At 54.3% G+C, this 13,163-nt stretch overlaps 3 protein-coding genes across 3 annotated transcripts; 2 read left to right on the top strand and 1 right to left on the bottom strand.

Moving 5' to 3' along the window:
* Positions 1 to 364: 364 nt before the first annotated feature.
* Positions 365 to 1,452, top strand: J4E83_006997 (uncharacterized protein; the record flags this gene model as incomplete). Its single annotated transcript, XM_049333904.1, has 3 exons — positions 365 to 372; positions 517 to 754; positions 805 to 1,452. The coding sequence occupies 3 exons, from the start codon at positions 365 to 367 to the stop codon at positions 1,450 to 1,452; spliced, it is 894 nt and encodes a 297-aa protein (XP_049187160.1).
* A 706-nt stretch (positions 1,453 to 2,158) lies between these two features.
* Positions 2,159 to 3,627, top strand: FDH1 (formate dehydrogenase (NAD+); the record flags this gene model as incomplete). The annotated part of the gene is made up of 4 exons (XM_049333903.1): positions 2,159 to 2,182; positions 2,254 to 2,268; positions 2,466 to 2,716; positions 2,763 to 3,627. The coding sequence occupies 4 exons, from the start codon at positions 2,159 to 2,161 to the stop codon at positions 3,625 to 3,627; spliced, it is 1,155 nt and encodes a 384-aa protein (XP_049187159.1).
* A 7,295-nt stretch (positions 3,628 to 10,922) lies between these two features.
* On the bottom strand, positions 10,923 to 11,666 carry J4E83_006995 (uncharacterized protein; the record flags this gene model as incomplete). The annotated part of the gene is made up of 1 exon (XM_049333902.1): positions 10,923 to 11,666. A coding segment is annotated over one exon (744 nt), but the record flags the coding sequence as incomplete, so codon positions are not given.
* Between the last annotated feature and the right edge of the window lie 1,497 nt (positions 11,667 to 13,163).

The following is a 13,163-nucleotide window of genomic DNA, read 5'->3' as shown; positions in this document are numbered from 1 at the left end:
CACAAGCATCACGACTAACACGACAGCGGGAGCTAACAGGCAGGTTTCAACAGGCGCTGACGTCGCTGCGTGTACCTGCGTCTCACAGCGCGTCGCAAGTCTGGCGGTGTTTCGGGTCTTTGTTCAAATATCCAACCCTTCCACACCTCGTGTACTTGCCGACATTCTATACTTGCTAACCGGTAGACTCCATTTACGCCCTTTCGTATCGAGAGTGCTGCGCCCCCCGAGCGATCACCATTTCAGCGGCCCTCTAGCTCCGGCCCAGCTGGCATCCGTGAGCTGAGTAACACCGGACAGAGATACATCACAACATACGCGCCCGACCTCCTGACTCACCTATCGCAAACTTCCCACCGTCACCATGGAAGAGTCAGATAGCAAGAAGGCAGCCGAGGTGCCTGCGCCCATCGCGACTTCCGCACCGCCGCTGTCAACAACGCAACTTCCCTCACCACCCCACTCACAAACCGGCCACCAGGCTGACCCCAAGCTGTCGGTCGACGCCGCAGACAGCATGACGCCGCCGTTCTCGCCGTCGAGCCAAACACCCGTCTTGCAGAAGGAACAGGAGGAGTTTGAGGGCACCGTCGACGTCAACAACGACATCCCTACCGACAAGGACCTGAGCAAGGTGGAGGATCTGCTGGTGTTGGATGCGCAAGGCCAGAGTAGGCCCTTCAAGGAGCTATACAAGGCGCCACATGTCGCTTCGAGGCAGCTGATTATCTTCATACGGCATTTCTTCTGCGGCGTAAGTACTACACTCATTCACATCGCGTAGACAGAGCTGACACACCACAGAACTGCCAGGAATACTTGCGCACAATCGCCTCCTCCATCAAACCCGACGACCTCCTCGCGCTGCCCACACCCACCTTCATAACCGTCATCGGCTGCGGGCGCCCCGAACTCATCCCCATGTACACCGAGTTCACAGGCTGCCCCTTCCCCATCTACGCCGACCCCACGCGCAAACTGTACGACCATCTCGGCATGACGCGCACCTACAATCTGGGAAGCAAGCCTGAATACATGCAGACCCATGTCCTCATAAACTCAGTCCAATCCATTTTCCAATCTCTCGGTACTGGTCGCAAAGCGCTCAAAGGCGGCGACTTCAAGCAGGTTGGCGGGGAGTTCCTGTTCGAGAACGGAGAATGTACGTGGGCGCACCGGATGAAGACTACACGGGGACATGCGGAGTTGTCAGAGCTGAGAAGACTGATCGGGCTGGATGACGCTAGACCGCCTGTGAGGAGGAAGTGGAGTCATGATGTCAAGGAGGACAGCAAGGGCAAGGAGAGGAAGAGGGCCATGAGCTGGGGCAGGCTGCGAAGCAAGAGCAAGGGTGGAAAGGACTTTTCGAGGGATGCGAGCAAGGGCTCGACGCCGGAGAGGATACTGGAGGAGGAGGAGCCGCGGAAGATGGTGGGTAGTCCGACGATATGAGTATACGTGTATGAGGTGTTTGGTGTTTGGTTCAACGTGGCTGCATGGTTCTCCTGGCGTTACTGGTATCTGTCTACTGTGCGTGGTCTTTTCTGTCGGCTCATCCCTACGATATCGGCAAATGAAAGCTCTTCAATTTCAGTCACACGTGCGCCGAACGATATGCTATCGATAAATACCACCTCAACACCATGAATCGCATTGCTAAAAGCCGTATATATGTACATCACCCTGTCGTATACACCGTCCAGATCCGGCAAGTAGATCCGCCGCGCTCACATGCCGAGATCATGACATAACACCTCACTTTCTCCACAAGTGGCTAAGATGCCCGGCCCACGCACCATCCCAACCAATCACAGCACGAAATCCAGCATCTAGGCCTGGAGCCGCCAACTCCGAGCCAGCTACGAGTTTGAGCCTCAAGTCGCGAGCGTTACGCGCAGCAGCACCGAGGCGCGTCCGACGAATCGAGGGCGAATGAGGGGCAATGGAGGGGCAGTTATGACGATTACCTATCACTGCGACCAGCCCCACAACGCCTCGTACAAAAGCTACCGGAGCCGCTCGAGCTTTCTGGAGTAGTGTGTTATTTCCCCTCCCGGTGACGGTATTCGTATATATAAGAGCTGGTACTTTGTTACTTCCTCTCGACACACGTTGAAACTCCTCCCACGTACTACTGAGCCGAGACATTAACGCTACAATGTCTGCTGATACCGTTGGAAAGGTATGCCGAACCCCGCTTCTTGCATTGGAAGCTGCGCGACGCGTTGAATTGTTGCTGACTTTGTATTCTAGACTATTACCTGCAAGGTACGTACCCTCGAGATTCTGTCTCCTACTGCGACATCGTCATCGCGTCGTCTCTCATTCTTCTGAGCTTCAGATTCCATCATCAGGCTTGGCATGCGGATCCGCAGAAGATTCGCGATGCGCGATGACGCTGATGTTACCGGCGAACGCGATCTCGGAAACAACAGCCGACGAATTGAAGTCTGACATGACCACAGGCTGCAGTTGCTTGGGAAGCCGGCAAGGACCTCTCCATCGAGGAGATTGAGGTTCTTCCTCCCAGGGCACACGAAGTCCGCATTCAGATCTACTACACCGGTGTCTGCCACACAGATGCCTACACACTCTCCGGCAAGGACCCCGAGGGTGCCTTCCCCATCGTCCTCGGTCACGAAGGTGCCGGATACGTCGAGTCAGTGGGTGAGGGTGTCACCAACGTAAAGCCCGGCGACCACGTCGTTGCCCTCTAGTATGTCCAGCCCTCCAGATACCCTGTTATTATCTAACGTAAACAGCACCCCCGAGTGCAAAGAGTGCAAGTTCTGCAAGTCCGGCAAGACCAACCTCTGCGGCAAGATCCGCGCCACACAAGGAAAGGGTGTCATGCCCGACGGTACCTCGCGCTTCCGTTGCAAGGGCAAAGACCTCCTCCACTTCATGGGCACATCCACCTTCTCGCAATACACCGTCGTAGCCGACATCTCTGTCGTCGCCATTGAGGAAGACGCCCCCATGGACCGCACCTGCCTGCTCGGCTGCGGAATCACAACCGGGTACGGTGCCGCCGTCATCACCGCCGGCAAGAACGGTGTAGAAGAGGGATCCAACGTCGCCGTCTTCGGTGCTGGCTGCGTTGGTCTGTCCGTCATCCAAGGAGCAGCCAAGAACAAGTCTGGCAAGATCATCGTAGTCGATGTCAACGACGCAAAGGAGGAGTGGGCCAAGAAGTTCGGCGCGACACACTTTGTCAACCCAACCAAGCTCGGAAACCAGTCCATCCAGGAGAAACTCATCGAGATGACCGACGGAGGCTGCGACTACACATTCGACTGCACAGGCAACGTCAACGTCATGCGCGCCGCTCTCGAGGCCTGCCACAAGGGCTGGGGTGAGTCCATCATCATCGGTGTCGCAGCCGCCGGCCAAGAAATCTCCACCCGCCCCTTCCAGCTCGTCACCGGCCGTGTATGGAAGGGCTGCGCATTCGGTGGTGTCAAGGGCCGCACCCAACTACCCGGCCTCGTCGCGGATTACAAGCGCGGCGACCTCAAGGTTGACGAATTCATCACCCATCGCCAACCGCTCGACAAGATCAACCAGGCTTTCGGTGATATGAAGGCTGGTGACTGCATCCGTTGCGTCGTCAACATGCGCGAATAACTACGCTCGGGCCCCACGCCTAGGTTGTGATAAGGTTGTGTTTTGAGCGGATTTCTTTCCTTTGTTAGATGTATCTACGACGCGATGCTGGGGATTAGAGAGCATGGCGAGGTGTTGATGATGTAGCATGAGTCGGCGTTGATGTACAAAACGGAATGAGACATGATACCATAAAATCTTTGATGTCTACATGGCTCTCGTTATTATCAGAGATCATATCGAAAAGCTGGATTTCCAAATACATGGTACTATTCCTGTCGATTCCACCCAGTTCCGAAAGGTTTGTAGTCGGTAGGCATGTGTTTGGAAATTTCGGTGGTTCCTTCCAAAAGCATCGTATTCGGCAGGTGTGATTTAAGAAACTTGTGTGGCCGCTTCCAAAAGGTTTGTAGTTCTCAAACATGGTTATGCGGTTTCGCTGGCCTGTCGGGGCTGAGATGTATGCCTCTAGGCAGTCTTGCCGTACCACGTTGTGAGAGGGCCCGTGCGCGCGAGCATATACTTCGAGGTTGCTCTTTCCTTCCTTCTTGAACATCAACGTTTCACTTTCACTCACCTTTTTTCAAAATTCTCAAACGACATGTACATGGCTGCGCTGTCTGTCCCTCCAAAAGGCGTTGGGACGAATACCTATCTTCAGCTTTTGATTCAAAATACTTCGAAGTCGTTAACATGTCTGCCTGCTGGCTTCCACTCGAAAATGTTACGAGAATCTTACCATGTCTGCCTTCCGGCACCAAAATATCACGAAAGTCATACCATGTCCGCTGTTGTCTCTGTCTCTTTAACATCAACACATCACCAAAGCAAGACCAAGGACTCTGTGATACCTACTGTCTTTGGAGGACTGGCAGATCTGTCCATACCGTTGCGGCTCAACATACCTGTCATCGCGCGTCGATACTTGCAGCGACATGCCAGCAGCGAAGAACTTCGGGTGTGAGTCATGGAAAGCAGTGTCGGCCTGACGGTGAACCCCATCGTCGCGTCGACCATTCTCACCACGACATGCAATGTCTGGTCCGGCGGCGCACCTGCGAGAAAGAGGCTCGGTCAGGCTCCGCGGAATGACACGAGCTATACTGAGGGCAGTGAGTATCATCAGTGCGGCAATACACATCACCACGACATGAAGCATTACTGTCTCCTGCTACTCGTCTTACCTAACACACCTCACCACGACATGACGCTTTCGGTCTCCGGCGGTCCCTAGTACACCTCACCACGACATGCATCATCGCATTTCCTCATTGGTGGTTTGCGACGACGCACTCACCTTACACACCTCATTGCCCCCACTCTCCGACCCCGCCCTAGAACGTACTCGCCTTACACACCTCATCCTTTGCGGCTGTCCGGCCTTCTTCCTTACCATGAAATAACGCCTTCGAAGTATCGCAAGCAAGCTAGCGACGGGCTCACGCTCGATAGCTCGTAACAACAAGGCTACTCGACTACTTACACGACCCGGCTGGACAACTAGATCGTCTGCGAGCCCGACAGCTCCGCACAAAACACCTCACCACGACAGGCAGCGGTATCTTCGCTCGCTTGTGGTCTGCAACGGCGCACTCGCCTTACACACCTCATTCCCATGCCGTCCGACCTTCTTCCTTACCACCTCCTGTCTTCCCGCCTGCGGTCGCATACATGGTTCTGGTTGGCTCCTTCCGCGACACATTTGAGCATGACGGGTTGCGCGCACAAGATTGGGCAGCAACATTCGTCTTACACAGCGTCCATCCTCCGGTTGTCCCTGTTCAGACGCTTCCTCATACGCCTGGGTAGTCATCGATGGTTATGGCCTTACCCCCGTTACCATGCCTACTTGATATGTCGTCAGGTTCCTCAGTCGAGCACATACGACCATAGGACAATGAGAATTAGGCTTCCCGTCCGCTCAGCCATATACAAGCATTGTACCGGCGGATTAGTAGTTAGGTGGGTGACCACTAGCGAATCCCCGCTGTTGTATGTTTTTGCCTTCTTTTTGCCATTTTTTTTGGTGGTGGAGACGGGTGGGTGGTGTGGGGCGGTTCTTCGGCTCAACTTACGCATCGAAGGAGAAGCAGCAATACTCGCCTTACATGTCTAGGGGTCTGGTGCTTTCCTCTGCAGAGACTAGCCGGGCAGGACGAGCTCAAGACTTGGTCTTCTCGCTGTCCGGCTGATTGTTCTCACAGCCACTGCTTCTAGCCGATGGATCAATTCGGTGGCGAGCGCAGCAATACTCGCCTTACACATTCTGGCGGTTCGCATGATGCTAACGATTGGGCCTCATCTGCTTGCTGTCGTCGCAGCCATTATCACGCCCTTCTCGTTCTATGGAATCCCCAAAGACTGCTGCGCCCGGTCGGTGGACTAATTCGGAGCTCTGGAGACGAGGGCTCTCCTGTTACGCCTCATCTCTGAACCCCAGATATGCGTGGCGCAAGAAGAAGGAAGTGGCAGGCATGGCTGATCGATCAGTTCGCATCGCATGGGTCTATCACAACAACAACTCAACGCGGACTTGCGGCAGCGACAAGGACTTGGCCACGGTCAATGGCAATGACTCCGACGAAGCAGACGCCCTATCCGATGGACAAATTCGCTCGGTAGTGGTTTCTGGGTGCTATCGCCTCCAGAAGTCGACTGAACCTGTTGTCGGTCTTTGGCAGATTTTGGCAATGGTGCTCGGCTATGAGTGTGATTTATAAATTGGCGGAAGGCAGAATAGACAGCGCTGAAGAGCATACTAGATCACCCATATCTGCTAATAAAATGAACGATAAAACGTCACCTAAACTTGACCTTGATCTCGCAGCTTCCCGATACCTTCGTGCCTGCTTTATTGGGTTTTCCAAGTGGGGGCCGTGCCTCTTTTGCACGCTCTGGAAGTGCTCTCTGACACTGTGGCGACAGGCAACGATGGGTCATTCCGTCTCTCTTTGAAAAGAAAGATTGAGGCAACGGTGACTGCGAATGCGCGTCGGTTCGTCTCCAAGCATCAGACGTGAGACCGACGCGTCGCGGGGACTTGTTAGTGCTGACTAAGACAGACCCTGAGCGGCCATTCGACACCCACAGCGCGCCTCCGCGTACCTTGCTGGTCTTGCACATTGCATGCATACCCACCACCGCCAAACCTTCACTACGCGATGAAGTACAACGTGCGCAATCCCGATCCGGTAACCTTCTTGCGAAAGGGTCTTGAGCCGCAACGAGGCAGACCCGGCATGAGGCATCTCTAGCCCCTTGCCGCACTTCACGACCTCATCGCTACGAATGCGCGTCGAGACCCCAGACACGGTCTTCCGAAAATCGTCGACGCCTAGATGTATCCCGATAGTACGCGCGCCACCCGATACCGTTCGTCGCTGCATTGCAATGCTCCCCTCGACCATCGACCACCCACCGAGGACGATGCTACATCCGATGGTAGGAGACGAAAGAGCGGTGGGAAGACATACATGAGGCTCCCAGTGGAAGGTCTTGATCATCAATACGACGCACAACTGGCGACGGGGATAGCTACTTTCGTTGCTTACGCCGAAGCTAGTCCTCGTGATGGGACGCGGAGACAGGCTGGTACCACTCATCACCAAGTGGCAGCCACGGGCACATTTCCTGTCAGACAATGGGGGCAGCTACAAAGACAGTATCAAGTCACTGGTCTGGCCATAGCAGCCACCGTCGTCTCGCTCGAGTCCGGAACGACGAGCTCTGGAAGAAAGGCAGCGGCTGTACTCCGGGGCCCCTCAATGTCCAGACTAGATATCGCCCCTGAGTTCTGGTATACCTGGATCCTGGCGAGTGGGTCTGCACAGAGTTCTGGCTCACATGATGTGCATCTAACGGCGGCGGCCGCTGGGTCTAAGAGATTCTGGACTGACCAGATTTTCCCCGCGATGCCCATTACGCTGGGACCCTGGGAGGCACGTGTCATGACGGTGGAAGCTTGGCTAGACACATCATGTTCAAAAGACGCTTGTCGCTCTTCACACAGTATAGGGACGCTATGGCAGATGCACGACTCGACTCAACTCGCACCGAGTTACCCGATAATCACCACTAAAAACATTCATCAGGCTTCGCGATACCTAGCATCGTGAGGTCGTCATTGATTCATACGAAACCCAACTCGTGGCAACCGGGTAACCATACGAGCGGTGTCAGGGTGTTTATGTCAAGTAAGGTTACGGGGATATCCCAATTCAAGTCACGTGGATTCAACGCCGCCTCCCGTTCTACCTGTTAAATGGGGGAAGAGAGAATCGAGTAAGAAGGATGAATCGATGATCTTGGGGGATTCCCCAGACTATATACTCGACACTAGTGGGTCATGTGACATTCACTTCGACACTACCGAATGAATCCCAAGATACAAGGATACATCCAAGAATGGTATCGTCGACTTCCACGCCTGGCAGGCACACCGGAACAACACCGGCGTCCCACTCTTTCAGCTGGGTTGCAACCAATCAGCGCATCACATGGCCGAATACGGTTCGGGCCGTTCACCAAGCTCAATACAGCGAACGCAGCGAACGTAGCTTGGGCATATGAGCAGTCCGTGACATGTTCGCGATGGCTTTGTGGTACCATGTCGGCACGGATTCGATGTTTGTAGATCTCCCCGTGACTTCCAACAAGGCAACATGTACGCCGATCTGTCTACCACGTTGGTGTTTACCAATTATGCTGGCCCATGGGCACCCCGATGGTCTATCATGCGGGTCATCGTTAATAGCTGCAATAAAAGGATCACTAATGTTCAGTACCCGTTACCACGACAGCGCAGCCGACTCAGTATGTCCCCACATGGAGTCAATTATGTGTCTTTAGCTTAATGTGAGTGACGATGAAACCAGTCATGCCACCACGCAAACTGAGGAAAAAACTGAACACCCTGGAGTCTACGTTGACGTTGGATTACCTACTTTGCAAGTTTTTGGTTTGATGTAGTCTGCAAACGTCTACTAACCTGCAGGTACACTTTCCGGATCTTGTGATTAGTAGTCGATAAGATGAGACTATGTCGCCTACAATCCGGCAGTGACACCCCCGGCACGTTGTCCGGTGCTCTTCAAGTAGCTTCAACTCGGCTATCAGTGACTGGAGCGGAGCCTCACCTACTTCAAAGTCCCACTTCTAACCCAAATTAAAGCCGAAAGAACGAAGGAAATTGTGAACATGACCTCTTTTTGCCGCACTGTCCCCTACACCGCATCTCTGAGTGGCCAGTATGACGCCGTTGCGACCTCTCGGCGATACTACGACAGCATCACGTTGTCATCGCGCGCTCGATGTGCGTGGAGAGAGCCGCTTCACCACCGTTGATGTCTATATAAACAGCAAAGAAGGACACTTGAATACTCACCATCCCACGGCTCCTCAACACTACAACACCACAACAACCAACCTTTACCATGAAGTTCGTCACCACCCTCCTCGTTTTCCTCGGTGCCGTTGCCCTCGGTGAGGCAGCTGGCTGCAGCGGAGCCCGCCAATGCCAGTGTCTCTTCAACGACGGGTCTCACTGCTGCCTTTACGGCTACGTACGTCTTTCCTCCCAATACATCTCCCTCTTATTCCCTTCTTCCCTTCCTCAAACTAACGACTCTGGCAACAGAACGCCCAGACCGGCGACACTTCCGACTGCACCGCCGTCTGCTCCGGCGCATCTCGCCTCCTGCAGAGCGGCGAGAACACCCCTACCAAGTGCAATGCTGGCGGCAAGTTTGCCTGCGCTGGTCTTATCACTGCTCAGGGACGCACTCCTTGCTATAACAACAATGACAGTATGTTCTCTTTTTTACATCACACTGCGAGTGAAGCTTCCTTCGCAAAGTTTGTCTGACTGTCATTTGCTAACTTTTTCCAGCTCCCGTTTAAGAGTCTCATTATTTTCACGGGATCGGAGGACTTGGTTGGGAATTGGGGAAAAGGGGGTTAGGACTGGATATCGGCGTTTTACCTTCTATATTGAAATCAACTACTCAGAACCTGCTTGCACTGTATCTTTCACTGTCTCGTATGTGCACATCACGCCGTTCCCTATAACAAACTGTTCCACAGCGTAAAGTGGCTCGATTTCCAAAGCCGCGGTAGGATTGGAGCGAGCAATCATCGCAAGGTCAACGAAACCCCAATGTTAAGTTGGTTTTTCATCATTACAACTATCTATCTTCGTAAGTCAAGCCGCGCAGTCGAGCTGGTGGTTCAGCATCCGGGTGGGTGCGTTCCGGTCGCGATGAAACGACGTCGAAACGCGATACGCCACAACAATAATAGCCACCCTATCCATGCCCCCAACTCCTCGTAGAACCACCTAGCGCAGATCCAGAAAGCTTAGCCTGACTTCATGCCTAATCCCGCAGGCATCAAAGCCAAGTGCTAGTTCATACTAGACAATCATTGCATGCGGAGAAACTTAAAGGTATATCGTATATTCCAAACTAATCATTAAGGAGCGTAATTGACCAGGGTTCCCAAGCCCGAGTAAACCACGCAATCCACCACTTCCACCCAATTCTATCATACAATACCCAGTATTGACAAGCCCATCCTCTGCGCGTCACAGACGCCGCCAGAGAGATGAGCAACTAGCTCCACCCCACACTAACTATTCCAAACTATTCGAGGTATATACAACCCATTCCATTACCGTATCCATTCATCCTTCTCCTTCGTATTTATGTTGTTTTGTAATCGATCTTGATATTATCGTCGTAAGATGCTGAGCGATGCGTCTAGAAGTCCTCGCCCTCAAGGAGGTCGAGCTCCTCCTCCTGGTCGTCGTTGGTGAGTGCGGGCTGGTTGCGGGCAGCCTCACGCTTGCGCTGGGAGGCGCCACCGGTGAGAGCAGCAGAGCCGGTAGTTGAGCCAGTGGTAGAGCCAGTGGCACCAGTTGCGCCAGTTGCGCCAGTAGCACCGGTAGCACCAGTGGCACCGGTAGCGAGACCAGCACCAGTAGAAGCACCAGTAGTAGCGCCAGTAGCGCCAGTAGCACCGGATTGAACGCCAGCGGCGGCACCAGCGTTGGCAGCGGGCTGAGCGCCAGTGGCACCAGTAGTAGCTCCGGTAGCACCAGTTGCGCCAGTGGCTCCGGTCGCGCCAGTAGCACCGGTAGTGGCTCCAGTCGCGCCAGTGGCTCCAGTAGCGGCACCGGCGTTGGCAGCAGGGGAAGCAGCAGCGGGAGCGGCGGCGGCAGGGGCGGCGGCACCAGCAGCGGCACCGGTAGCAGGGGCGGCGGCAGTTCCAGAGGTGGCGGCACCAGCGGCACCAGCAGCGGGAGAAGCAGCTATGTCAAGTTAGATACTGAAGTAGAGATGATTATGTGTGAAGAACTTACCAGCAGGGGCGGCACCGGCAGCGGGAGCGGCACCGGCGGCGGCACCGGCGGCAGGGGCAGCAGCAGCAGCTCCAGCCATCTGGACGGGGACACAGCCACCGAAAGGTCCAGCACGAGCAGGGTTCTGGCAACGGACCATGCAGACGTTGCTCTGGCCAGCGACAGTTCCTGTGCAGGTCATGCCGGCGGGCATGGAGACGGTCAGGGGAAGATCCTGCATCTGAGTGTCCCGGTTGCGACCGCGGTCGTTACCAGGAAGGTTGGTGGTGACAGTGGCGGCTTGCCAGTTGGTACCAGTACCAGTGGCATCGACCATGCAAGTGTAAGGACCGGCACCGTCAGAGTTGACCTGGTGGACAGTCATCATGACTGAACCACCAGCAGAGACCTGAGGAAGAGTGGCGCCGTTGAGCTGCATGACCTGAGCAGTACCAGCCGCAATGTCGTTGGCACCTCCACCGAGTGTCTCACCGCAAGTGTCTGCGGCGTCACCACGGAAGCGGGTGGCATCCTGCTGGAAGGGGTTGCGGTTGGTACCGTCACGAGGAGTGTTGGGGTCGACACCGATGGCGGAACCGGCACCTCCTGCATCACCAGTAGCCTTGATGATGGCAGCGTGGCCAGCCACGAGGGAAGAGGAAGCCAAAAGGCTGATGGAGATGGTGGCAATCTTGGAGAACATGTTGATTTTGTTGATTATTGTCTGAACCGGTCAGAGAAAAGATTAGGTAGTGAAGTGAAGAGGTATTAGATAATAGAAGAGAAGAGGAGTGGTGATTACTGTAGTTGCTGGGTTGGGAACCTGTTGCTTGATGCTCTTCTAAGGTTGCGAGGCCGGTCGTCTTTATACAACGTCTGGCAGCACAGGCAGACACCGAGAAGGGTATTCGGCATCGTGACCAGCATCGACTTTGGTTAGTTCCAAGGTGGTGAGGCGCTCCGGTTTGGCCAAGACGTGAGAGCCTGGTATGATGGAGTTTCAAACCCGCCGTGGTCACGTAGAAACGTTGCATGAGTTGCGGAGTCGCTAGACGAAAACGTACGAAACGTGTTTGCGGCAGCATCAAATCCAGAAACATACTGCAAACATGACTCTGTGTGTTGGGTCTTCGACGTTGAAGGTGGTCTGGCAAGTGTACCGAGCCAATCCGGTGTATATTCGACGATAATCACTGGAGATTGAGACGTATGAATTGGTGTCGATTCCGGTGATGAGGTTGTGTAGGTAAAAAGTTAGCACCAACTTGTCGTAGTCAGCAACAGCACACAGTGTTGCATGAATCGTCCAAAGTTTACCGGTGGATAAACGGACTTGTGGCTAGGGCGAGTTAGGGCTAAGCATTCGGAAGTCTGAGGTTTCAAAGCTTGGCAGTGAACACAAATGAACCCTTGAATCCATGAAACTGAGAGTGGCTGAGGCGGTGGACGTTTATGCATGCTATTTGGGGTAGCTGACGATGTTCGGGCGATTGCCTTCAAGAATGTATCGTTGACTTTGTTTGGATGTTATCATTGTAGATGCGTACAATCACGCTGTAGTCTAACGTACGTCGAGTCGTGACTGCGCAAGTCCGTCGATCAGCCGTACTGCAATAGCCACGATGAAGATGTGCGACAGGGTGCTAGGCGAATGCAGACCATACCTGCAGATGGTGATCAGGGTGATCAGGGTCTCGGACAGACCAAATCAAACCGGTGTTTCCATATCTTGAAGCACGAGAGCGGTCAGTTGAAAGTTTCGTCGTTCCCTTCTGGGAACAAGGTTTCCTAGTGGCACATCGTCGGTTTCAGGGATGTTGATACTGCATCTGGGGTAGATTCTGCCTCCGGCGCGACCATGATCCGGCCTGAGTGTTCCGTTTGTGGCTGCTGGTGCGCGACTGGGGTGGAACTGGTGGCCGCGGCGGGGGTGTTGTAAGGTTGGAGTGTAGTTCTGAGGCGCAGAGGACGGCCACCAGCGGCTAGGCCCGCGCATTAGTCAGGGTCTTGGCAAACCTCCGTGATGCCGACCAACCGAGGCGCGTCTCACAACACCGGTCGACATCCGAAGTAAGGCATTCGGGCTTTCACGTGCGGCGCTCGTCGGCAGCGACGGAGTCTCTTCTGCTATACAATCGCAGCTATTGGGTGCACAGCCACGATGCAGCATTGGTACGTCATGGTTTTGCAAATTATGATACACATGCCAACTGAGGCGCTG

This window comes from Alternaria metachromatica (assembly GCF_023757995.1).
Source record: "Alternaria metachromatica strain BMP 0045 chromosome Unknown scaffold_16, whole genome shotgun sequence".
In the NCBI taxonomy this organism is placed as follows: Eukaryota; Fungi; Ascomycota; class Dothideomycetes; order Pleosporales; family Pleosporaceae; genus Alternaria; species Alternaria metachromatica.
Note: the sequence above shows the minus strand (reverse complement) of the source record. Positions and strands in the feature narration are given on the sequence as shown.